The sequence below is a fragment of the Phocoena sinus genome, chromosome 1 (assembly GCF_008692025.1).
Source record: "Phocoena sinus isolate mPhoSin1 chromosome 1, mPhoSin1.pri, whole genome shotgun sequence".
Classification (NCBI taxonomy): domain Eukaryota; kingdom Metazoa; phylum Chordata; class Mammalia; order Artiodactyla; family Phocoenidae; genus Phocoena; species Phocoena sinus.
The window spans coordinates 116,664,274-116,691,786 of record NC_045763.1 but is presented as its reverse complement, the minus strand read 5'-3'; the positions used below and the strand labels follow the sequence as shown (position 1 = coordinate 116,691,786).

At 38.6% G+C, this 27,513-nt stretch overlaps 2 protein-coding genes across 3 annotated transcripts; one reads left to right on the top strand and one right to left on the bottom strand.

Moving 5' to 3' along the window:
- Positions 1 to 832: 832 nt before the first annotated feature.
- Positions 833 to 11,622, top strand: LOC116764202 (olfactory receptor 10J4-like). Its single transcript, XM_032652608.1, is given in 4 exon segments — positions 833 to 931; positions 10,209 to 10,315; positions 10,594 to 10,729; positions 10,732 to 11,622. Coding segments are annotated over 4 exon segments (1,233 nt in total).
- Positions 11,623 to 16,357: 4,735 nt separating this feature from the next.
- On the bottom strand, positions 16,358 to 27,020 carry FCER1A (Fc fragment of IgE receptor Ia). Of its 2 annotated transcripts, XM_032643375.1 has the most exons (5): positions 26,920 to 27,020; positions 26,484 to 26,504; positions 20,031 to 20,285; positions 18,275 to 18,532; positions 16,358 to 16,795 (listed from the first exon to the last, which is right to left on the bottom strand). In XM_032643375.1, the coding sequence occupies exons 1-5, from the start codon at positions 26,972 to 26,974 to the stop codon at positions 16,608 to 16,610; spliced, it is 777 nt and encodes a 258-aa protein (XP_032499266.1). In that variant the 5' UTR covers positions 26,975 to 27,020; the 3' UTR covers positions 16,358 to 16,607. The 2 variants fall into 2 exon arrangements, with proteins under 2 accessions (XP_032499266.1, XP_032499275.1); XM_032643384.1 differs by lacking the exon at positions 26,484 to 26,504 and having other exon boundaries at positions 26,920 to 27,004.
- Positions 27,021 to 27,513: the final 493 nt, after the last annotated feature.

The following is a 27,513-nucleotide window of genomic DNA, read 5'->3' as shown; positions in this document are numbered from 1 at the left end:
AGAGCAGCTTGCATTGTAGAAACTGAAATATGTTTTGTTAAAAAAACCATTGAACCCAGAAGGAACATGCAAAATAAAATACATGTCAATTATTCTGTGCCTGAGGAGTATTCCTTCTTTTAATGAAGCAGCAAATATTAATGAACATCTACTTGTGTTCCATGTAGTATGCTGAATATTGGAGGTACAAGCAGAACAAAAACAGTCATGGTGTTTGCTCTCATGGAGCTTATCAAGGAGGGAGGCATATAGAGCTGTAGCTAATCCACTGGGTATCTTTGTGCAAATTAGAAAAAAAAAAGCCTCTTTTGGGTAGATGCAGCCCATGTGCACACCACTTGGTGAGTATACAGTATATTTTTGTAATTTGTAAAAGAGCATCTCTTCAATGGATAGATGGAGCTCCATACCAGGATATATGACTTGTCAAGTGGACTGTGGGCTGCATTTTATCCTTCACTCTCCCTCTTGATTAGGTATCCCTGTGCAGTGCTTAGCCTGCACACTAGGCAGGTTTCAAACAAATAGTCTCAGAAATAAAAACATTATTATAAACAAAACTAAATGCTATAAGGAAAAATGCACAGTCTTATGAGAGCATATAATAAAGGAGGGCAAGTTTTGCTAGTCTGGGGAGTCTTGCAGTATTTTTCAGAGGATTGATGTTTGAGCTAGAATCTTTAAGATGAGTATGGGTCAGCAAGGTGAAGTTAGGGAAAAGAATTTAAGGCAGAGAGAAAAACATGAGTGAAGAACTTGATAGATTCATGATAATAATTCATTCCAAGAACTGAAAGAAAGACAAATTGTGCACAGAGAATCTGAGGGAGAGATGAAGTTAGAAGGTAATGGGGAGGAGATTGTGCAGGGTTTTGTACCACTTCAAGCTTATTGTGAGGCTGATGTGGAGCCAGGCAACACTTTTAAGGAGGTGAATAGCACCATCAGATGTGCATTTCCAAATGTCTGGTTGAAATGTGGAAAATAAATTAAAGAAGAGTAAGTTTGGAAGTGGAAAGGTCAATTAGGAGGCTGCTGAGGTTTTCTAGTGGAAACATAGGAGCTAGAACTTGGGAGGCAGATGTGGAGATGCTTTAGCTTGCTGAGACACACAAGACAAATTCATGATAGGCATCCTAGGTCCCATGGTCCAGTGACCTTCCTTTACCAGGACTCAGAAGTTATTCAGGAGTCATTTCTCAGAAGAATGCTAATCTAGAGAAACAAAGTATGGCTTTTTATAGAAGTCTGAGGAATCTGAACTGTGATCCTCCTGTTGGAGTCTGACAGAATCTTGACTTAGTTCACCATCATGGAGAATCATCACAGCCTCTCACCTAGTTCTCTAACTAGAACGCTTGAATGAAGGGGTAGCCATGTCCCCTTGAGGACAGACCCTGTGGTACTGCCACAAATAAATATTGGAAACACATACATCTCAATCTCTATAAAAACTTGACTCTCTTTGAGTACATTGTATCCTTGGGGTCATAAGGCTTTAGTGATAGAGTTGCTTGCACTATACCTTGGACCAACTTAGGAAACTTCTCTTGTTCTAGGCCCGCTCAAAATTGACAGCATCATGGCTTACTCAGAAAATGGGTTGAAGTAGCAGATGTGCAATATGTTGCCAAGCATGTCTATTTAATAATATATTTGAAAATGGGGAAATAAGCCAGATTGTGTTTGGGAATCAATGGCCCTACTGTGAAATGAATTCAGGCCTGAATTCCATTTTTTACTTGACCTTCATGACTTTCCATGCTAAACTGTGTTTGCTATCGAGAGGATAATGTCAGTTCAGAGATAGTGGCCAGTATTCTCCCCAAAATATATCCCTTATATTCAGTCATCCTGGCAAATAGATTCAGGTTCCTTTAAGGAAGGCTACAGAGTGATGAAAACTTATTTTACAATACTTTCAAAGAACTAAAGGAAATTATGTTCAAAGAATTAAAAGAAAAATATGGTAGTGAGTCCACAAGTAGTAAATCTCAAAAAGGAAGTAGAAGCCATTAAAAACGAAGCAACTGCAAATTCTAGAGATGAAGACTATAATAACTGAAATGATGATATAAACGGCAGATTTGAGATAGCAGAAGCAGGATCAGTGGACTTGAAAATCAATCAATAGAAATTATCCAATCTGAAGAACAGAAAAACAGAGGAATGAAGAAAGATGAAGAACCTCAGAGACCTGTTAAAAAAAAAGAAAGTAAACTTTTCAACACAGGTGTAGTAGGATTCTCAGAAAAAGAGGAATAAAAGGGCAGAACAAATTTGAATGTATAATGACTAAAATCTCAAATTTTATTAAAAACGTTAACAGGCTCAGTAAGCTCAAGAAATCTTAAGGTAAATGCAAAGAGAATTATACATAGACACTTCAAACTGCTGAAAGCCAAATACAAAGATAAAATCTTGAAAACAACAAGAGAAAACTGATTCATCATATACATTTTTAACAAAAAATTCTATCTAGCAACAATATCCTTCAAAAATGAAGGCAAAATAAAGATGAACTCAGGTAAACAAAGATTGACATTATTTGTTGCTAACAGACTTACTATACAAGAAATACAAGAGGAAGTTCTTCAAGCTGAAAGGACATGACAATTGACAATAACTCATATCCACAGGGAAGAATGAAGAAAACTGGAAATGCTACCTATGTAACATAGGTAGGTAATTATAAAGGACTGTATGTATGTGTGTGTCTGTTTATATATATGCATTTCTATTTTCTTCTTTTAGTTTCTTTTTAAAAAACATAACATTGTTTAAAACAGTTATATAATTATAATACTGTATTTTTGGATTTATAAAAAATAAAAACGTAATGCATATGGCGATAATAGCACAAAGGAGAGAGAGGAGGAAATGGAGTCATACTGAAGTTAAATTGCTATATGTCTTTGAAATCAAATCAGTATTAACCTGAACTAGATTGTGATAATTTAAATATGCATAGAACAGTCGCTAAAAAATTTAACTATAACATCAACAGAGGAATTAATATGGTACAATAAAAATATTTTAACAGAAAAGGCAGTAAAAGGAAACAAGAATGAAAAAGACATGAAACATAGAAAACAAATAGCAAAATGGAAGACATTAATTCAGTCATATTATTAATTACATTAAAAGTGAATGCATTAAATCCTCTGATTAAAGGGGAAAATTGTCATATTGTATTTAAAAAAGCAAGATCCAACTATGTGCTGTCTATAGGAGATACACTTTAGAATCAAAGACACAAATACTTGAAAGTAAAAGCTTGTAACTGGACCTATCACGCAAACAGTAGCCATAAGAGAGCTAAAGTGGCTATGTTAATTTCAAACAACATAGACTTTCAGATAAGAATATTGCAAGAGACAGAGAAATATATTTAATTATGATAAAAGGTCAATATGTTAGGAAGATATGAAATTATAAATGTATACCTGACGACAGAGCCCCAAAATCCATGAAGCAAAAATGACAGAATGAAAAGAGATAGGTAATTCAACAATTATAGCTGGAGAACTCAATAATTCAATTTCAGTGCTTTATAGAACAACTAAACAGAGGACCTGTAAAGATATAGAATACTTGAACAACAGTCATTATTAACCAGCTTGACCTAACTGACATTTATGTAAAACTCCCTACAAAAAGATCAGAGTACATCTTCTTTTCAAGAGTATGTAGAACACTCTCCAGACTAGACTGTATATCAGGCCACAAAAGACCTCAAAATTTTTTTAAAAATTGAAATCTTCTTTGGCTGATATTAACATAAAACAATTACTTTCTTTTAGTTATTGTTTATATCATATTTTTTTTTATTCTTTTGTTTTCAATCGTTCTGTATCCTGATAATTAAGGTACGCCTCTTCTTAACAAAACTTTGTTTTCCTATCCATCTGACAATCTATGTCTACTAATTGGATTATTACTTTACATTTAATGAAATTTACATTTTAAATTTAATGAAATTACTGATATATTTGGGTTTAAATATACCATGTTAGGATTCATATTCTTTTTTCCCAGTTTTTTTTGTGACTACCTTTCCTCTCATCTTTTTATTTTGGAGTAATCAAGCCTTTTTATTATTTCTTGCCTTTTTTGTTTGTTACCTTTATATCATTTTTTTTTTTTTTTTTTGCAGTATGTGGGCCTCTCACTGTTGTGGCCTCTCCCATTGCGGAGCACAGTCTCCGGACGCACAGGCTCAGCAGCCGTGGCTCACGGGCCTAGCTGCTCCGCGGCATGTGCGATCTTCCCGGACCGGGGCACAAACCCGTGTCCCCTGCATCGGCAGGCGGACTCTCAACCACTGTGCCACCAGGGAAGCCCCCCTTTACATCATTTTAATGGTTATTTTAGAATTACATTTCAAGGACAATGCAAAGACTATATGAAGCCTTAATTTAATTTATTACCATTTTCATGTTATGGTTATATATTTTAACTCTATAAATATTTTAAAATTCATAATACATTAATTTATTGTTGTATAATATTAAGTATAATACTAATTTATACTTGCCCATGCATTTATCTTTTCTGTTCTGTTATTTAAAATTCATTTTGTTTTTTTTTTTGTTTTTTTCATTTTTGTTTCCATCTAGGATAGATTTTCCTTCTACCTGAAGAACTCCTTTTGATATTTCCTTAATGCAGGTCTGATGGTGAATTCTCTCATTTTTTTTCCATTTCTAAAAATGTCTTTGTTTTGCTTTTTTAGTGAGGGAGATTTTCCCTGAATATAGAAATCTAGTTTGGTAGTTGTTTTCTTTCAGAACCCTGAAGATGCCATTCCACTGATTTGTGTTTTCCATTATTGCTACCAAGAAGTCATTTAATAGTCTTATTGTTATTCCTTGAAAATAATGTATCTTTTTTCCTCTAGCTACTGTAAAGACTTTTTATCTTTTTTTTTTAGTTATTTTACATGATATGCCTATGTGCCTTTTGTGTGTAGGTGTATGTGTATATATCCTGTGTGTATTTCAGAGTGATTCTCGAATCTGTATCTGATGTTTTCCTCAGGTTTGGAAAACGTATGGCTATGATTTCTTCATATATTGTGTCCGATATATTCTACCTCTCCTATCCATGGGCAACTCCAATTACACATATGTTAGACCTTTTAACTGGGTTTCATATGCCTCAGGTACTCTTCCAAGCTTACACGGTTGTTGGCAGAATTAGTTCCTTGTGGTTATAGGACAGAGGTTGTGTTTTCTTACCAGCTGCCAACTGAGATTGCTCTGTTCCTAGAGGCTGTCCACATTCCTTGCCAAATGGCCTTCTTGTAAGCCCTCTCAAAACTTGGTAGCTTATTTCTTCAGAGCCAGCAAGGAACTATCTCTTGTTCCTGTTTGCTGAGGTGAATTTTTATAGATGTATTATAAGCATGGGTGTGACATCCATCACCTTTGCTTTATTCTCTTGAGTAGAGGCAAGTCACAGTTCTGCCCACAGTCCAGAGGAGAGGATTGTATTATACATGGGTGTGACTCATTGAGGGTCACCTTAGGTGCATTTGCTACAATCTATTTATCTTAAAGTTGTATCAGATAATTTTAATACAGTGATTTTTTTTATGGATCTGTTTCTGTTGAGTGCTTTTTTTTTTTTTTCTTCTTGATCTTTAGCCTTTTGGTCTTTTCTCCCGGTATGTTTATTGTATTTTTATCACATCCTGGACACTCTATATCATTTATAGATGTAAAAACCATTATACAGCTTGCAGGCTGTGCAAAAACCACTGGTAGGCTCGTGGGCCAGTAGGCTGTAGTTTGCCTACCTCTGTTATAAATGAAAAAAAAATTGTAAATTGTAAAAATAAATTGAGGCTGTACATTATATTACCTTCCTCTAGAGAAGCAAGAGCAAATTAACACAAATAGGTATTAAGTAAAATTGAGCTGGATTCAGTCTTTGTGAGGGTTAACTTATTTCCACTTTACCCTTTTGCCTAGGGTATAGCCCTTAAGCATATGGAGACTGCCATTTTTTCAGTCTTTTGACCAAAGAATACAGACAACAAGTTACAGTTGCTCAAGGAAACTACAAAGAATTGGGTGTCAGGCTAACATTTCCACATATCTTTTCTTTCTTTCTTTCTGGAATCTTTGCCCCTCAACTCTTCTCTTACTTAGAAGCTGTATCTACATCTTACAGTCTTTATAACATCATTCTAGGGATGGAGGAGAGCTAGTTCTTTCCTTCAACTTTATAAGAATAGGAAGGGTAGCAGGGTGGAAGGAGCCCTGGTAATGGTCAGGGCAACTCTTCCCTCCAAAACATTAATCTCAGGATTAGGAAGTGAGCTGACTGAGTAATAAGGTCTCCAAGTATTCTGCTGTTTGGATTGTGTCTTCTGATATTGATCACTTGGGAGCAGTCAGTGCTGTTTTGGGAAGGAGACCCAGGAGTCTGGAACAGACAATTTGCACCTCATAAAGAAACCTCAAGCTGGAGTTACTGCTTTGTGACTCAATGAGGAGCTTCTTCCAGGAGGAGGGGCTGTGAGAATCTAGAGGAAATTAATGTGACTTTGCCCTTCACTTCTAATCTCAGACACTGGAAGACTGGGATAGGCATTGTTTCCTTCCTGTCCAGTTCTTTTATATATTGCATCCAAGAGGTATCTAAAGATTCGCCAGTGAAGGGGAAGTTCCTCTTAAACCATAGCTCTGCTCAGTAAGACATGAGTGACCTTCAGATTAAAAAAAAAAAAAGTAGACTATTTGCTAAAATAGCAAATTTTTACAATGTGGTCTAAATTTAAATAACTGATAGGTTTTAAATAATTATCAGGAAAGGCACTGATAATGATCTAGGAAACATTCTATAACTATTCATAAAAATCCATATCTAATTTGCAGGCAGTCAAATTCCCAGAGTGGGGAGTATGACCCTCAGGAATGAATACAGCTCTCTAGAATACCCAAGAAATAGGTCACTTGGTGAGTTTCACTTCTTGATATGCCAGAATGTTTATTATAGTATATATTCAGTTATCACACAGCCAGTGATGTCTATACAAGGAGGAACATGATCTCTCCTAGAGAATATTGTGACTTCTATGATTTTGGAAATGCGGATCTGTAAACTAACATAGAAAAGAGGGACATAAGACTTCAAAGGCCTGTAATTGGGTCCTTTACAAAAGGCTGTTCAAATATCTAAGCTCCATGAGGACAAGGACTATTCCTTGGTCATCTTTGTTGTCCTAGTGTTAGCACAGTACTTACACTTTGTGACTATTCAACACATTGAACTATTGAAAAAATGGTTTTGTTTGGATTTGAAGCAAAACTTTACTATTCACAGGAAACAAACAAACAAGAAAACCAGAGAATGATGAGATAAATAAGCTCTCTTCACTGGAGGAAAAATATAAATAGTATATTCATCCATGATTAAGTCAGGGGAAGGTTTTGTTTCACTTTTTTTTGGTGGGGTGTCATTTATTTGAAAGAAATAAAAGGTAGTAAAAATTCCAAAGTCAAAGACATTATCTGAATTTTGAGGTTTCTGTCCATCTGTACTCTCCCTATTTTTTGGTCTCTCATGTTTCCTTCCTACACCCTAGATGAGTAATCCTACCCCTGCCAATGTTTTTCATTTCCCCATTCCACTCTGCACCCCTTTACTGATTGTCCTATCTGTTAGAGTCTCCCACATTATGGTGCTGGGGTACAGTTTTTTAGGGTGTCAACAGTTAGTGCTGATTAATGGTCTGGAGGAGGAGGGAAACAGAAATATTGTAGTCTACCAGCATGAGTAAGATCTTCTGGCCAAGAAAGTGGAATTAAGTTATAAGAATAACATGGATGGGGGCTTCCCTGGTGGCACAGTGGTTGAGGATCTGCCTACCATTGCAGGGAACACGGGTTTGAGCCCTGGTCCGGGAAGATCCCACATGCTGTGGAGCAACTAAGTACGTGCACCACAACTACTGAGACTGCACTCTAGGGCCCGTGTGCCACAACTGCTGAAACCCACATGCCTACTGCCCATGCTCCACAACAAGAGAAGCCACTGCAATGACAATCCCATGCACCACAACAAAGAGTGGCCCCCACTTAACACTAGAGAGAGCCTGCATGCAGCGACAAAGGCCCAACACAGCCAAAAATAAGTTAATTAATTTTAAAAAAAATCAGTCACAGGACTAGAAGGGACTGAGGATACTATGCTCACTCCATTTAAAAAAAAAAAAAAGAATAACCTGGATGACTTTCAAATCAAGTGTGCAAGTATAATGAAAACTGTGATTTTATAGTGGTGGATTCCAAACTATTACTTATAATCCAAAAATGCAATCTAGAAGTCACTGAAGGTTAGTCTTAGATATATTATCTGGGTGAGCTACTGTGATCTAAGGGAGAAGTAAAATGTTGGGCATCTTCAAGAAGGGGATTAGAAGCAAAAATGAAAGTCTTATTCTACCTGATTCATACCTGTGTTGATATAGTACATGTAGCAGTGCATTGTTCTGATCAGTTTACCTCAGGAAAGATTTTTAAAGTGTATGAAAAAGTCCATATGAGCAATTGGAAGGGAAATGAGAAAATTTATAAAATCAAGGCTAGGATAATCACAGGCTTCTTTACACATCCTAGAATGCTAGGCTGAAGCCTGTCTATCTCCTACTGCATCTCTTAAATATTTAAATTGGTTCATATGTGAAAACAAAAAGAAGTACTAGGGAATTCCCTGGTGGTCCAGTGGTTAGGACTCAGCACTTTCACTGCCAGGGGCCCAGGTTCAATTCTTGGTTGGGGAACTAAGATCTGTGCATCGTGACCAAAAGAAAAAAAAAGAAGAAGAAGAAGTACAAATAAAACTACTATTTATTAAGGGCTTCCTATGTATCAAGTGCATGTCAAACTCTTCAAAGACATTAACCCATGTAACACTTATGGCAACTCTGTGGAGTATTACTATATTCAATTTATAAATGAGTTTAAATATTATGCTTAAAATGTAGAGGGGCTACTGAAGGAATTTATGCAAGAAGTCTCCATTAGTAGACTTTTTTTTTCAAAGAATGTTATGTTAGCATACGGTATTTGTTTTTCTCTTTCTGACTGATGAACCTAGGGGCAAAACAGGAATAAAGACACAGATGTAGAGAATGGACTTGAGGACACAGGGAAGGGGAAGGGGAAACTGGGACGAAGTGGGAGAGTAACATTGACTTATATACACTACCAAATGTAAAATAGATAGCTAGTGGGAAGCAGCTGCATAGCACAGGGAGATCAGCTCAGTGCTTTGAAACCACCAAGGAGGGTGGGAGGGAGACACAAGAGGGAGGGGATATGGGGATATACGTATGCACATAGCTGATTCACTTTGTTATACAGCAGAAACTAATACAACATTGTAAAGCAATTATAGTCCAATAAAGATGTTAAAGGAAAAAAGAGGGGAAAAAAAGAATGTTATGACAACATTCGGAAGGAAGACTTGGACTAAGGTCAACTGAAATGAGGGGAATTAGTTAGGAGACCATTGCAGTCATCATAGAGAATGATGATGGTAGTCGAAAGTTGGGTGTTGGTAGAAAGCATGGAGAAGAAGGGACAGAGTGGACAGAATTTCGGGAGGCACTGTCTTCAGGATGGAAAAGGGAAGGGAGATAGTTAGGATGGTTCTCAGCTTCCTGAATGGAGGTAATGGTTAAACATGGTGGGTAATCAGGAGTAGATATGGGTTTAAGGGCAAGGTTAACTCTGTTCCAGTATAGTCTCCAATTCTGAGCTCACGTGGAATAAGCTCAATTCTATCCTCATCACAACTTGGAATATGTAAAATTAAAGTGAAAAATAGAACATCTGGCCCTTCACTGATTAAATGAGCTTTATCTTTGCTCTCACACTAGGAAAACCATTCCCTACTTGAAACGACTTGAAGGGATATCCTCATACTTATTCCAGCCTCTCTCTTGCCTTTGGCTAGAATTCAAGGAAATAAGCTAAATACCTGCATGGCCTTAGAATATCTAGAAGTGCTCCCTTTTTGAGTCTTTCATGATCACAGTAGACTTTAGTGCAGGGCTTAGGGAAGTGAAGCCTGGGACCTAGGGTTCTGGGGAGGAGAAGCCACTCTAGGACCTTCATGGGACATTTGATATTGACAGTGCATTTTGACAGTGTTGAAAGGTTATCAGCCTCAGGTATCTTTTGTCTTTCACTTAGGTCACTGTTCCTCACTGGATGCTTAGAGGGTTAAATCAAGAGTGTTGGAGGAGGAACTATAGAGCTGGGCTTCTTCCTGGACCTGGACTCACCTCTTCAATGGCTAGGTAATTATTTCTACAAATCTATCTTTTGATGTGTCTGTATTTTCCTTCTCAGATCTATCTCTGCCATCAACCCCAGGGTCCTGGGGTAACACTTCCATAGCAATAAAGAAGAGGGTGGGGGGAAGGTGATGGCTCTGAGCAAGTGACCAAAAGCTGAACACTGATGACACTTGAGGTCTTGGGCATTGTTCAGAGGATGGACATACCTTTTACTGAAGGCCTTGGCCCAGCCTACTGTCTTTCATTATTATCATCACACATTTCTTTCCTTTGCCCAGCTCTTTTAGACCTAGACCTCCCTCAGTGCTAAAGCCAAACTCCACTGCTGTGACTGAGTTCCTTTTTGAAGGTTGCCCCAGCTTTGGGTGGTAGCACAGGCTTGGTTTCTTGGTCGTCTTTCTAACTTTGTACCTGCAACTTTGTACCTGCTGACTCTCTTTGGCAATGCCATTATTGTGATTGTTATTCACCTGGACCATCACCTCTATACTCCCATGTACTTTTTCCTGAGCATGCTGTCCATCTCTGAGACCTGCTACACTGTGGCCATCATTCCCTGTATGCTTTCTAGCCTCCTGAGTCCTCATCATCCCATTTCTATCCAAGGCTGTGCCACTCAGCTCTTCTTCTGTCTCACCTTTAGTATCAATAACTGCTTCCTGCTCACAGCCATGGGGTATGATTGCCATGTGGCCATCTGCAACCCACTACAGTATTCAGTCATCATGGGTAAAGAGTCCTGTATCCAGTTGGCATCTGGGTCCCTGGGAATTGGCCTGGGTATGGCCATTGTACAGGTAACATCTGTTTTTGGCCTGCCCTTCTGTGATGCCTTTGTCATCTCTCACTTCTTCTGTGACATGAGACCCCTGCTGAAGCTGGCCTGCACAGACACCACTGTCAACGAGACTATCAACTTTGTTGTCAGTGTTTTTGTCCTTGTTCTACCCATGGGCCTGGTCTTCATCTCCTATGTCCTCATCATCTCCACCATCCTCAAGATTGCTTCAGCTGAGGGTCAGAAGAAGGCCTTTGACACCTGCGCCTCCCACCTCACAATGGTCGTCATCCACTATGGCTGTGCCTCCGTCATTTACCTGAAGCCTAAGTCCCAGAGTTTCCTGGGGCTGGACAGACTCATCTCAATGACCTACACTGTCATCACTCCTCTGCTGAACCCCATCGTGTACAGCCTGAGGAACAAGGAGGTCAAAGATGCTCTGTGCAGAACCAGGGGCAAAAGCCCCTCTCCTCTTAGTGAGGAGGTCATTGAAGGCCTTTTCTTTCATTTTGTAAATATGTATTAATTTTAATGCTGTATCAATAATACCTTTAAGTATGGGATCAAGAAGAATAGACTAAATTGAATTGGGTGCTAAAATTGGGGACTTCCATTTGAGCTAGTCATGGTTCTCTGTGACCTCCTTTAGAGAAGATAGAAAATGACTTGGCATACACTTAAGAATATAGAGGAAAGATTTACCTGCCTAGGTCACTCATACCTATGTTATACACCCATGCACACATCTACATATGCCCTGAGAATATATTGGGTTATACAACTCTGCTAAAGCACAAAATCCAGCAAGTTTCTAGAAAGCTAATGAACAAAGTGTTTGGAAACCACCTCAGAAAAACCTCTGTTGTTGTTGTTAAGGGTGTATGAGTAATTTATGCAAAATTTTAACAGATAAGTGTGGAGACACATGCATGTCCTTTTCTGTGGACGTTGAAGGCTTTCTTGTAATCTGTTTTTGCTGCTTACTAGTATCTCATCACAGCCTGAGGACTCTTCAGAAGGCCAAAAAAAAAAAAAACACTCTCCAAGTGGATAGAACTGCCCTAACTGACCATTCCTGGAAATGAGGGGTACAAATGTGGGAAGGCAAAAAATCACCAGCTACTAGAACACAGAGGTGGGTTGTCCATAGTCCAAAGATGCTTAGGTGAGAAAACTCCAATTTGGAAAGGAGAGCATGCTGAACAATTCAATGCTTTTCACATCTCCAGTGCAGGAGTGAAAGAGAATGGAGGCTGGAAGAAGCCAAGCAAAATCATAGTTCCTTTTGCAGGGTAGACTTAAATCTTTGAAATAGTGTTATAAATGTAAGCACTTTAACTACAACTTCTGAAATTATTTATTAATGAGCAGAAGTCTAAAGCTTGACTTAATGAAAAAAAATTCCAGTAAGTTTCTAAGCTGTCAGAGGTTAATCTTCAGAAATTTCTTCTTAGATACTCCCAACTTAAAACCTGAGGTAAAAAACAGCATTTCATGTTTGAGCATCACAGAAGGTGAAGGTGTATGCCCTGGTCCTCTCTCCCTCATCCTTCCGCTTCACTCTGGCCTTCTATACTGAAGAACAGGTATAACCTGAGTTTCAAACCCAGTTCTTGCCGTCTCTAGAATCCAGCTGATCCCATGGAGTGACACTGCAGAGGCAAGATATCACTTGTAAGAGTGTCATGAAGTTAGCTGGGTGCTGAGGCTAGGACAAGGCAGTGGAAATTAACAAATCTTCTAAGTCAAGTTAACATGTCTTGCTTTGCCAAGAAACACTGGCATGTGCTATCTGACCAGAGATAAAAGATATCTTTGCCTTTGTGAACAGATTTCTAGAAATGATAGAGTCAGTTTATTTCTGTTAGGATAGCCAAGAATTGCCAAAAAACAGTTAAAAAAAATTTTTTTTGCATTGTGTTCTGCTTAGTCTAGATAAAGCTGTTAGGTAAAGGTCTGATGACCAGTGTCAGTTTCTGATAAGGCACCCGATAGGGACTTGGGCTTGGTAACTAACTGTCCAGGGCTGGGTAGACAACTTAAGGCAGGGAGACAATAATACTCTCTGAGTTTCTCTGGGCACCCAGGCTGGCGAGTACCTCTGCCATTCTCAGCATAAAGCTCCCATCTCTGACTTCAAGGAGATTCTCTTGTTGTCCCATTTCCCATTTAATGAGAAGAGAGAAATAGCAGAGCTTTTCTTCAAGTACTCAATTTCCCAAAATACAAGATGTATCTTTTGTCCGAGTTTCCACTCTTGAGGTAGCCAAGGAAATTTGTCTTCCATTGGCCACTAGTAGGGAGCTACCAACTTGATTTTCAAAAACCAATCCTAATTATTAGGAGTTTGTGACATTTTGTAGCAGACAATTTGGAACAGCAATCATCGGAAAGATATTTGCTCTATGGACTGGCCTAGACCAATCTGGTAAGATATTGGAGGTAACAGAGGAAGCCCCAAGGGTGGAGCTGGGGTGAATTATTTCTATTCTAATCATTTGTATAACCTCCATACTTCCTCCCTGGCACAGATAGACTTTATGTATATTGAAATAAAAAAGCACCTTTATAAATGCCATATTTGGGGGGTCCACAAAATACTCAAGACCTCACTGTGTGTTCCACATTCCCTATGGAACAGATGTATGAATATCAGGAAGAAAAAAGGTGGAAATAAATGGTAGACATAAGTCTGGTATGAACCTGAAATTTAGATACATGGGAGAGCACAATGAAGGGAGAGACCAGTGTGTAGAGGATGAAGGAGAAATTCACACTGGAGCTTTTTTGGGAATGTGTTCTGAGCCTTTGTGCTGGAGAGTCACCTCATAGAACTGGGTTCCCACGTAATGAAGGACAAAATGGGCTCAAAGGGAGCTTAGAGACCACCTAGTCCAAATGTCCCTTGTTACAAAGAAGAAATGGAATCTCAGAGACTGGCAAGAACTTGCCCCAGTCACACAGCTGGTTAACAACAGCTCAAACTTCCAGGTTTATGCTCTGTCCATAGCCCTTGCAAGCTGGGAGTGAGGATGAAAATGGAGGTAAAAGTGAATTGGAGGTAAAGTGAAAAAGTGAAAATAGAGATAAAAGTCACTCAGAGACTCAGAAAACCCCTCAGAAGATGTATCTGAAGCTTATAAAGCCTCCACTTTCTATTCATGTTCAGTCTCTCTCAATTCTTAACTCCGGGTCACTTGGCCTCAGACCAAATAAAGGAGGAAGTAACTTGCTCTTTAGCCTGATGCATAGCTGTGTGTTAAACACTGTGAGACAAGATGTTGTTAATGAATGTTCTGTAAGACTGTGGTCTCAAGGTTATAACTTCTAACAGACCTCCTGTCTTTCCTTAAAGGTAGGGAAGTGTCCAGGAATGACACCAAGGAGCTTCCTGTAGGGACTTTTCCTGGCCTATGGTTGCAGGAAAAAATCTCTTCTCCACTCACCAGGCTTCTTTACACAAAGCCAAGTGCCAAAGCCATTCCCTGAGAATCTGGTCATTTCCTAACTCTCTGAAATGATTTTAAAAAAAGAGACAGTGTTAAGGAGGTTCATACCAGTGTTGGGGATCAGGGTGGGCTGCCCCTAAATGTGCCACAATGACATATTGATTATTTTGAATTAAAGTTACTTAAGAATCAGGGATGGATGGATTGGGAGTTTGGGATTAGCAGTTGCAAACTATTATATATAGAATGGATAAACAACAAGGTCCTGCCATATAGCACAGGAAACTATATTCAATATCCTGTGATAAACCATAATGGAAAAGAATATGAAAAAGGATATATCCTCATATTTTTTCATATTCTTTTCCAAATATATTTCTTTTCTTTTTTTTTTTTTTTTTTTTTTTTTTTTGCGGTACGCGGGCCTCTCACTTTTGTGGCCTTTCCCATTGTGGAGCACAGGCTCCAGACGTGCAGGCCCAGCGGCCATGGCTCATGGGCCCAGCCGCTCCGCGGCATGTGGGATCCTCCCAGACCAGGGCACGAACCCGCGTCCCCTGTATCGGCAGATGGACTCTCAACCACTGTGCCACCAGGGAAGCCCTCCATATATATTTCTGTCTTCCTGAAAGTAGGAAATAAATCTCGCACATGAGAGGTATACTCCTTGCATCTGGAGGTAGAAGGACACCCTTACTGCCAGAGAGAGGGAATTCGGGGCTTAGAAGCCTATATAAACAAACTTGTTACTTATTTTATTTACCACCTCAAGCCCAAACTCTGTTTAGATTCTTCACGAATTGAGCACACCAATCCTAAGCTTCGTTGTCCTGTCAATTCCTCTCAAATGTATCATTTTTTTGTCTAAAAAGTATAAAAGCTGCCTGCTTTAACCACATTTTAGGTCCCATTTCTATGAGACCTCTGTGCACATGAATTATAAAGTATTTCTTTTTCTCTTGCTAATTTGTCTTGTGTAAATTTTATTATTAGTTCAGCCACAAAAACTCAAGAGAGGTCAAGGGGAAAATTTCCCTCACCTCAACACCAAATACCTATATATATTTTTAAAAGCTTTAATAATTATTCTCTGCTTTATGGCCCCAAACATCCTTCGGAGAAAATGGGCTTTGTCAGTCTCATGGATATTTACAAATTTTCCCCCTAGTTCACTTCATCCTTATGTTACGTTATTAATTGTTCGAAAACACAGGTAAACTAAAGGTGCTCTGATCCTCCGTTGCCTGTTGTGAACTCTTGGTCAGCACTGATAGTATGTTGCCTCTCCTCCCTAATGCTTTCCCCAGGCCCCCACTATAACTGTCTCCATAAGCAGAGGTGGGGTGTGGGTGGGGAAGCAAAGACTGTGTCTTTGTCTGAGATCTTATTCAGTCCTGGACTGTTTTCAGAGTGAGAGTTATGATTATTATTTGCTAGAATTTCACTAAGATGCTTAATTCAGGTGCTATAAGAGGGTATACAAGATTTAAATTGGGGAAATATTCGGGGAGTGAAACAATCACAGGGAAATCTTAGACTGAGCTTCATCCCCAGAGACCTATGGCTCATGGCTGCCCCAGGTTCTGCCAAGAACTAGAAGTTCATATGATAGTAAGTTGAAGAGAGAGCATAAAAATGATCAACTTCATCAGCATTCTACCATGTCTTCTCATTCCTAGTTCAGACTTACAATGGAGATAACATTAGAAGAGAGAACATTTCTAATCTAGACCTTCATGGTTCTTGCCTCTAGAAGCAGAAAAGAAATTAGCAAGGCTCAAATACTTAGGAACGTCATGTTATGTGGTTTCATACTTCTTTTATTCAAGTTGTGCATCTCTTTTAATACTAATAAATGAATCTATTCATTCTTTTACTTATTTAAATGATGGTTATTGAGCACTTACTATTACATGCCACTTGACCAGTTTTGATTGGTTTAATGAAGCAGTTCTGTAAAGCCTTGAGCACTTGGTACCTTGTGAGCTGTGTTTAACCATTAAGAAGCAATTGCTAATGCCAGAAAGAAATTGCTATTGCAGATGTTTCTTGAGCAGTAACATCAGCTCTTTGGGGGTTCTGGTCTGGGCTGTGGGTCCATAAATTTGTTGCCTTTCCTGGTTCTCTTAATCTTCAAGAGAACTGTGAGTTGCTGCTGGGTCGAGATAAACAACGCTGTGTCCACAACAAACAGAATCGTCACCAACAATGGGATAAGAAATTGTAGCCAGAAATATTTGCTTCGGGAAGCTGGAGTGGAATCAACAACAAGAAACATAACTCATATTAGGAACTGAAAAATGAGTTTAAGGGTGTCATCCTCCCTCAGAGAAGGACCCAACATGATCTTTCATTTTCTAGCATGATATGCCATCCAGGAGCAGAGAGAAAACACTCATGAGTTTGGGTTCCTCAGTTGGTGCTCCCTGGAGCCCTAGGGAGTCCTGAGTATTTCCCCCACAGCCCCTGTCTAATGGTTTGTCTAGCCATTATGCCCAAGGGGAAAGGTCATAGGAAAAATGGCCACTTCTTTGGAGCTGACAAGACCAACATCCACATATGATTCAGAGGTGGAAAGGAGACAGAATGAGGGCAGGGGGTCACCAGTGCCTTATTTCTCAATCAATCAATCAATCAATCAGTCATCATTTATTGCATGTCTGTTGGGTGAAATGAAGATATTAGACTCGATCATATTTAAGTTGCCTTCCAATTCCACTGTTTTGTGATTCTGTTACTCTATTTGCAAAGTACTGATTTTTTTGTGATTGCTCTAGAATTATAGAACCCTAGAATATTACAGCCAGAAATTACTTACAGATCACTTAGACTGATGGCTCTCAACCCTGGCTGCATATTACCATTACCTGAAAGAAATTTTAAATACTGATGCCCAGGCCTCATTCCAAACCAATTAAATCAGAATCTCAAGGGATGATATACAGATATCAATTTTTTTTTTTAATTTCCCAAGTGATTCTAGTGGAGTCTAGTCCAAATCCTTTATTTTACAGATAAGGGTACTAGAAGCCCAGCAACAATAAAATAAGAGGTCTCAAATTAGTTAACAGAGAGCAACCATTAGAGCTTAATTCTGGCTTCTGGTCTCATGCTTTTTAAGATATTAGCATGAGCAAAGTCCTCCAAGCGAAAGTCTGATTTCTTCATTGCAAGGCAAATATTTCAAAGGCTCACTTTTTTATATGAAGTTTGGAAAGAGCAGCCTTTTTCATTGGCTAGAGAGGTAGCCCACCTGCCTATTCTTTCCTCATTAAGCCCTCTCTCTCATCTCCTAATTCACAGGCACACAGCCTATTGACTTGTTGGTTTCCTTTCCCATCCCTCCTAGGCTAGACTAGACTCTTCAAGCTCTTTATAGCTTTTGTTCCTTCAACTTTGAAACTCTCTTTCAATTTGTTAAATATAAATTTCTCCCCAGGAGCAACAGATGACTTTGCTTGGCTAGTATTTAACAATCCATTTCACAAATATTACATTTAATATTTATAAAAATTCCATGTGAGCAGGTATCACTGTTGCCGTTGAACAAGTAAGGAATCTAAGACAGACTGAGGGATACACTCTACCCCTGGTCCCCTCATTGCAAGTCTAATAGACTTTCCAAGGAATCACAGCTGCCCCCATTCTACAGCTGCTATCACTTTAGGCTCAAATGCTCTTTCTCCTTTCCCCTGCTATGAACTCCTTCCTTTTACTTCACCAACTTACCTTTTTTTATTTTAATGCTGAGGTGATTAGAAGTATAGAGTATCTGCTGAATTATGCCCATGCAGTAATAGGTGCCACTGTCCCCTGTTGTGGCGTTGGTAATGGAGATGTTGTGGTTCTCATACCAGTATTTAAGGGCTTTGTCATTCTTGAAGTAAGTCACCTTGTAGACATTCAGATTCCTCCAGCCGTGGCACCTGAGGAAGAGGGGCTCGCCCTCCAACACCATCTCAGCAGAGGCCTGAAGGAGCAGCCAGTCTGAAGAGCGTTTTTTATGTCATTTATTTAACAATGATAGATAAAATTAATAATAAATAAAAATAAAATAAAAGTAGATAAAAGAGGTCATGCAGAGAGTGTGTGTCAGAAACCTTTATCATTAACCCATTTCTTGGCTCATAAGGTCAATAAAAAAAAAACAAAAAATAATGCTTATAGCCTGTCTCCTCTATTGATAAATCCTCTCTCCAGAAAAGTAATTCTGGGACCACAACATCGCTGACCTTTCTAATGAGCCCACCCATAGAAGGCCTGAAACCCATTATCACACTCAGCTCCATTGTTGCATTTAGTCACTAAGGGGGAAATAAACCCACTATGCCTGGGGGGTCTTAGCCTAGGAGAGTGTCTGTTTTGTCCTCTCTAACCTTATAGGTGCTTTCCAGTTCTATTAGTCACGGTTAGCCCCTGACTTCTTCAGAACATGTATCACACTTTTAATTAGTTATTTGTGTAAGTACTGATTGGATGTCCTTTTCCTCATTGGGCTCTACACTTCAGAGGTCTGGGGAATGCCTGTTCCTTACATCGTATCTCCAGTGCCTAACACAATACCTAGGAGTTGGTAGGTTCTCAACAAACGTTTGTCAATAATGAGTCAGTAAAATATAAGAGTCAGGTTGCATGACTAATGTCATTTTAAGAATTGAAAAGCATTCACCAAAGGAGACTTTTCAATGGAAATGTGGCTAGGTTGCACAAGCATATTTTATTTAGGAACGATCCTTGAGGACTTTTCTAGAGCTTACTCCAAAGAAATAAAGAAGATGTTTTACATTGCTTTAGTTTCTATTTGGAATTTGTACACAGCTGTTGAAACATCTCTTTTTACTCGAGAAAAATACAAAGTATGTTTATGCTTTAAAATATTTTTTATTTAAAAATACAAAGCAAAATATAACAATGAGCTAGCCATGCAAATGAAATCATTGCTTTGTTCATTAAACATTTACGGACTAACCCACATGTGCCTGAGCATGCTGCACTAATTGTTGACAGTAATAAAGATGAAGCAAACATAAGATTTGTTCTTAAGTAAAAGCAGAGGACATGAGGAATGTACAGAGAGGTCTTTCAAAATGAAGAGTTCAACTTAATATTCAGGTTGTGATACATGGAAATTGCAGAGCAAATCTTTAAATCAATCTTTTGATCCTATTTAACATATACAGCTATTTGCAATGTTCACATGTCCAACATGCCATTTGACCATAAAACATGTATCTGCACCTATGTAGAAAAGATAGAAGTGAAATAGAATAGAGGAGTAACACTGGGAGATTGCCAGAATCTTGAAAGAAAGCAGAATGGCTGACAGAAGGAGTAGAGGTAGAAGAAGAGAGATGGACAGGTCTGGTGAGAGACCCTGAGTCCCACCTTGGTGCCCTAAACCTTGGAATAACTTGCTTTCTCCCCATATTCAGATAGGCCATTCCTCACATGAGAGAACTGATATTTCCATAACCCTGGAACTTACCACTGATGACATCTAGGTACACAGGTTCACTCATGAAAAATCCTTTGCTTTGACATCTATATTCCCCACTGTCCTGGATGCTTGCATTTATGATGTCCCAACGTGAAGTTTTTCCTTCCAAAGAGTTATTGTTGTGGGTCCACAAAGTGGAGTCATCTTCACGAGAATTGTTCCCTCTACATGTAAGAGTCACATTCTCTCCTCTAAATATTTTGTTCCATGGGGGATTCAAGGATACCTTAGATTTCCAGATGGCTTTCAGAAGAGCAGATTGTGGAAAGAGATATAGAAGGGGGAAAAATATCATTGAAAACTGTACAGACTCCAAAGTACAGACATACCAATAGTCAGACAATCAATGGTCAGTCTACCCTTAATTATACCATTGGTGATAAGAAACTGTCCTGATTCCTAGGATTAAAGGAAGGAGAAAAGGGTGTTGTGGCTCCACAGAGTTCCCAACCTAGGGAGAAACATAAGACACAAATGCAGCATATTCAAAAACAAACAAGCAAATTTACTATGTGATGTAGGATAACTCCCTCTAATTCTCTAAATTTCAGTTCCAATGTCTGTAAATGAGGACTGCAGTCTCTTCAGGCAGAGATTATGTCTGTGATGTTCAACCATAACTCAGCACAGTGACTATTACAAGTAAGTGTTCATTAAATATTTATTGAGTTGATGAATGAGTGAATAATGGATGAATTAAGGTATTGGACTAGATGAAATACATGATCTCTCCCAGCTCTAAATTTTTTATGACTATTTAACTGTGAATGAATTTGGAATTAAAAATATATGTCAATTCTGGATGGTAGTGAGAAGCGCCAAGAGGATCAGTCTTAAAAGGCTTTCAGGAACAAAGAGATATGGTACAAATTTGAACAGAAACTTTGGAAGCAGCCAGGTGGTGATGAGGAAGAGATGACGCTGCTGAAAGACTTGTATTCAAGGGACTTATGTTACAATCCAGTCCTTTGTTAGCTGTATAACCTCCAGTAAATGACTTAATCTGAGTTTCAGCATCCTCAATTATAAAATGGCAATAATAATAACAGTGATGATGGTGTAAGAATTGAATGAGAACTACAGGCTCTTTGGTGGGGTTAATGGTGGACACTGGGAGGGCTCATGCCAAGGAGTGCATACCAGAACTTCTGCTGCCAGTGCCCTTGTCCCTGTGGTGAGCCACAGCCACTATCCACCCCACCTCGAGCCCCCTGCAGGAGACCCTCCAACACAAGCAGAGCAGAAGCAAGAAAAACAACAATCCTGCAGCCTGTGGAACAAAAACCACATTTACAGAAAGAGACAAAATGAAAAGACAGAAGACTATTTACCAGATGAAGGAACAATATAAAACCACAGAAAAACAACTAAATGAAGTGGAGATAGGCAACATTCCAGAAAAAGAATTCAGAATAATGATGGTGAAGATGATCCAGGACCTCAGAAAAAGAATGGAGGCAAAGATCGAGAACATACAAGAAATGTTTAACAAAGACCTAGAAGAATTAAAGAACAACCAAACAGAGATCAACAATATAATAACTGAAATGAAAAATACACTAGAAGGAATCAATAGCAGAATAACTGAGGCAGAAGAATGGATAAGTGACCCGAAGACAGAATGGTGGAATTCACTGCTGTGGAACAGAATAAAGAAAAAAGAATGAAAATAAGTGAAGACAGCCCAAGAGACTTCCGGGACAACATTAAATGCACCAACATCCTCATTATAGGGGTCCCAGAAGGAGAACAGGGAGAAAAAGGACCCAAGAAAATATTTGAAGAGATTATAGCTGAAAACTTCGCTAACATGGGAAAGGAAATAGCCACCCAAGTCCAGGAAGTACAGAGAGTCCCAGGCAGGATGAACCCAAGGAGAAACACACCAAGACATATAGTAATCAAATTGACAAAAATTAAAGAAGAAGAAAAATTATTAAAAGCAACAAGGGAAAAATGACAAATAACATACAAGAGAACTTCCATAAGGTTAACAGCTGATTTCTCAACAGAATCTCTACAAGCCAGAAGCGAGTGCCATGATATATTTAAAGTGATGAAAGAGAAGAATCTATAACCAAGATTACTCTACCCCACAAGGATCTCATTCAGATCTGATGGAGAAATCAAAAGCTTTACAGACAAGCAAAAGCTAAGAGAATTCATCATCACCAAACGAGCTCTAAAACAAATGCTAAAGGAAATTCTCTAAGTGGGAAACACAAGAGAAGTAAAGGACCTACAAAAACAAACCCAAAACAAATAAGAATGTGGTCATAGGAACATACATATTGATAATTACCTTAAACGTGAATGGATTAAATGCTCCAACCAAAAGACATAGGCTTGCTAAATGGATACAAAAATGAGACCCATATATATGCTGTCTACAGGAGACCCACTTCAGACCTAGGGACACATACAGACTGAAAGTGAGGAGATGGAAAAAGATAATCCAAGCAAATGGAAGTCATAAGAAAGCTGGAGTAGCAATACTTATATCAGATAAAATAGACTTTAAAATAAAGAATATTAACAAGAGACAAGGAAGGACACTACATAATGATCAAGGGATCAACCCAAGATATAACAATTATATATGCACACAACATAGGAGCACCTCAATAAATAAGACAAATGCTAACATCTATAAAAGAGGAAATCAACAGTAACACAAATAGTGGAGGACTTTAACACCTCACACCAATGAACAGATTATCCAAACAGAAAATTAATAAGGAAACACAAGCTTAAAATGACACAATAGGCCAGATAGATTTAATTGACATTTATAGGACACTCCATCCTAAAAGAGCAGATTACAGTTTCTTCTCAAGTGCACACAGCACATTCTCCAGGATAGATCACCTCTTGAGTCACAGTCAAACCTTGGTAAACTTAAGAATATTGAAATCATATCAAGCATCTTTTCCAACCACCATGCTATGAGATTAGAAATGAATTACAGGAGAAGAAATGTAAAAAACACAAATACATGGAGGCTAAACAATATGTTACCAAGAGATCACTGAATAAATCAAAGAGGAAATCAAAAAATACCTAGAGAGAAATGACAATGAAAACATGACGATCCAAAACCTATGGGATGCAGCAAAGCAGTTCTAAGAGGGAAGTTTATAGTAATACAATCCTACCTCAAGAAACAAGAAAAATCTCAAATGAACAATCTAACCTTACACCTAAAGGATCTAAGGAAAGAAAAAACAAAACCCTAAAGTTAGCAGAAGGAAAGAAATCATAAAGTCAGAGCAGAAATAAATGGAATGGAAAGAAAACAATAGCAAAGATCAATAAAACTAAAAGTTGATTCTTTGAGAAGACAAACAAAATTGATAAACCTTTAGCTAGACTCATCAAGTAAAAGAGGGCGAGGACTCAAATCAATAAAATTAGAAATGAAAAGGAGAACTTACAACAGACACTGCAGAAATACAAAGCATCATAAGATACTACTACAAGCAACTCTATGCCAAAACAATGGACAGCCTAGAAGAAATGGACAAATTATTAGAAAGGTAAAACCTTCCAAGATGGAACCAGGAAGAAATAGAAAATATGAACAGACCAATCACAAGTAATGAAATTGAAACTGTGAAAATCTTCCAACAAACAAAAGTTCAGGACCAGATGGATTCACAGGTGAATTCGATCAAACATTTAGAGAAAAGCTAACACCCATCTTCCTCAAACTCTTCCAAAAAATTGCAGAGGAAGGAACACTCCCAAACTCATTCAACAAGGCCACCATCACCCTGATGCCAAAACCAGACAAAGATACTATAAAAAAAGAAAATTACAGACGAATATCACTGATGAATATAGATGCAAAAATCCTCAACAAAATACTAGCAAACAGAATCCAACAACACAGTAAAAAAGATCATACACCATGATCAAGTGGGACTTATCCCAGGGATGCAAGGATTCTAAAGTATATGCAAATCAATCAATGTGACACACCATATTAACAAATTGAATAATAAAAAACATGATCACCTCAATAGATGCAGAAAAAGCTTTTGACATAATTCAACACCGATTTATGATAAAAACTCTCCAGAAAGTGGGCATAGGGGGAACCAACCTCAACATAATAAAGGCCATATACAACAAACCCACAGCAAACATCATTCTCAATGTTGAAAAAAGTGACAGCATTTCCTCTAAGATCAGGAATGAGACAAGGATATCCACTCTTGCTACTCTTATTCAACATAGTTTTGGAAGTCCTAGCCATGGCAATCAGAGAAGAAGAAGAAGAAGTAAAAGGAATCCAAATTGGAAAAGAAGTAAAACTGTCATTGTTTGTGGATAACACAATACCCTACATAGATAACCCTAAAGATCTAGAAAATAACTAGAGCTAATCAATGAATTTGGTAAAGTTTCAGGGTACAAAATTAATGAGCAGAAGTCTCTTGCAGTCCTATCCACTAACAATGAAATATCAGTTCAGAAAGACCTGTATGCATAAAACTATAAGACACTGATGAAAGAAATCATAGATGATAGAAACAGATGGAGAGATATACTATGTTCTTGGATTGGAAGAATAAATATTGTGAAAATGACTATACTACTCAAAGCGATCTACAGATCCAATGCAATCCCTATCAAATTACCAATGGCATTTTTTACAGAACTAAAACAAAAAAATCTTAAAATTTGTATGGAGACACAAAAGACCCTGAATAGCCAAAGCAATCCTGAGAAATAAAAACGGAGCTGGAGGAATCAGACTCTCGGACTTCAGACTATACTACAAAGCTACAGTAATCGAGACAATATGGTACTGGCACAAAACAGAAATATAGATCAATGGAACAGGATAGAAAGCCCTGAGACAAACCCACGCACCTATGGTCAACTAATCTATGACAAAAGAGGCAAGGATATACAATGGTGAAAAGACAGTCTCTTTAATAATTTGTGCTGGGAGAACTGGACAGCTACATGTAAAAGAATGAAATTAGAACACTCCCTAACACCATACACAAAATAAATTCAAAATGGATTAAAGACCTACATGTAAGACCAGACACTATAAAACTCTTAGAGGAAAACATAGGAAGGACACTCTTCGACATAAATCATAGCAAGATCTTTTTTGATTAACATCCTAGAGTAACAGAAATAAAAGCAAAAATGAATAAATGGGACCTAATTAAACTTAAAAGCTTTTGCACAGCAAAGGAAACTATAAACAAGACAAAAAGACAACCCTCAGAATGGGAGAAAATATTTGCAAATGAAGCAACTGACAAAGGATTAATCTCCAAAATATACAAACAGCTCAATAATAAAAAATACAACCCAATCAAAAAATGGGCAGAAGAGCTAAATAGACATTTCTCCAAAGAAAACATACAGATGGCCAAGAGGCACATGAAAAGCTGCTCAACATCACTAATTATTAGAGAAATGCAAATCAAAACTACAGTGAGGTATCAACTCACACCAGTTAGAATGAGCATCATCAGAAAATCTACAAACAACAAATGCTGGACAGGGTGTGGAGAAAAGGGAGCCCTCTTGCACTGTTGGTGGGAATGTAAATTGATACAGCCACTATGGGGAACAGTATGGAGGCTCCCTAATACACTAAAAATAGAATTACCATATGACCCAGCAATCCCACTACTGGGCATATACCCAGAGAAAACCATAATTCAAAAAGACACATGCGCCCCAGTGTTCATTGAAGCACTATTTACAATAGCCAGGTCATGGAAGGAACCTAAATGCCCATCGACAGATGAATGGATAAAGAAGATGTGGTACATATATACAATGGAATATAACTCAGCCATAAAAAGGAGTGAAGTTGGGCCATTTGTAGAGATGTGGATGGATCTAGAGACTGTCATACAGAGTGAGTAAGTCAGAAAGAGAAAAACAAATATCGTATATTAACGCATATATATGGAATCTAGAAAAATGGTACAGATGAACTGGTTTGCAAGGCGGAAATAGAGACACAGATGTAGAGAACAAATGTATGGACACAAGGGGGGGAAAGCAGGGATCGGGTGTTGCAGGATGAATTGAGAGATTGGGATTGACATATATACACTAATATGTATAAAATAAATAACTAATAAGAAACTGCTGTATAAAAAATTTTTTAAAAAGAACGAGTTTACATGATAGTGGCTGGAGGAGTGGCTGAGACACTTAGATGCTCAACAGACATGATTGTTGGCATTAAAGAGGAAAGGGTGACTTAAGAGAATGAAGTGGCATGTGGGAAACTTTTGAATGGGGGGATAAAGGAAGATTATGCAAGGTGGAAGTGGGTTGGACAGGGAAGAGCAGATTAATAATCATTAGAAAATAGATGATGGGATGAAGGGAAAGAGTGAAGGGAGGGCAAGTCCCAGACACATTGAAATGCTGAAGGAACAAGGACAGAGGTCTCACCTGCTGATATGCCATCTGGAGCTGCAAAAAGTCCAGAGAGGATACGTTAGTGTCTATCCCCAGCCTTCTGGACACCTAAAGACTGGGATCTGGAAGTGGTGATGAGGTTTACATCCACGAAGTTTTAAGGGCCAACTATCTTTCCAGGAATCTGACTCAGGGAAGGAAGGAGCTTCTGTCTTTCCTCCCTTGCTCTCTGGGAGATGCCAGCATGATAGCAAGGACCAGACTTTCAGTCCAGCTTCCCCCTTAGATGGCGTTCAGCCCCACTTCCTCTGCTATCCAGCTTGCCTTCCCTACAGAATCCCTGGGAAATTCCCCACGGTTTACACATAGCCTAGAAAAAGTCACCAGTAAAATGATCAACTTTCCCACTCCAGCTGCTCTCCTAATCCATTTTGGCCCCTTCAGGGGCCAGTAACTGATCTCTACTTACAGGAGAACAGCAGAGCTATCCACAGCAGGGCAGGGGTTCCCATGGCAGTAGGCATTTCCTCTGTGGCTGCCAGGTGCCAACTGGCCTGGAGAGACCTAGGGCCTTAGAGTAAGCTTGAAACTAAAAAGGAGAAGGAAATGTTCTCTGTTTCATATCTCATTAACTCAACAGCTGCACCTAGGTTTGCTTCCTTCTCTGGAGATAATATTCAGGGTGGTGCCTAATAGGGCAATTGTGTATTTACCCGCATACTGCACCCTCCATCCCACTTCCGTGTACACATCTGGAATCTAGTGGTAAAGAGGCATAGAGCTAGGCACACGGGCACAGAGCTTTCTTAAACTGTCAATGTATAGCTATGTCATTTTCAACTTAGAAAAGTGGGGTGCCAGGGAGAGCAGAATAAAACAACAACAGTTAATTATTCAACACCTAATATATGCCAGGCACTATGATAAATACATCTGGTATTTCATTCATTTCTCACAATAAACCTATGAAGGAGGTACCATTTTTATTGACATTTTATAGATAAGAAAATTGGAACTTAGAGAGATGAAGTAGCTTGTCTTAGGGTATTCCCTAGTAAATGGT

Coding starts and splice junctions, on each gene's coding strand:
- FCER1A (XM_032643375.1), bottom strand. CDS start 26,974: ATGCCTACTGCCATGGGAACCCCTGCCCTGCTGTGGATAGCTCTGCTG. Junction 20,286..26,483: donor TCCAGATGGCATATCAGCAG/GTGAGACCTCTG, acceptor CTCTTCTGAAAG/CCATCTGGAAATCTAAGGTA. Junction 18,533..20,030: donor GTACCTAGATGTCATCAGTG/GTAAGTTCCAGG, acceptor AACGCTCTTCAG/ACTGGCTGCTCCTTCAGGCC.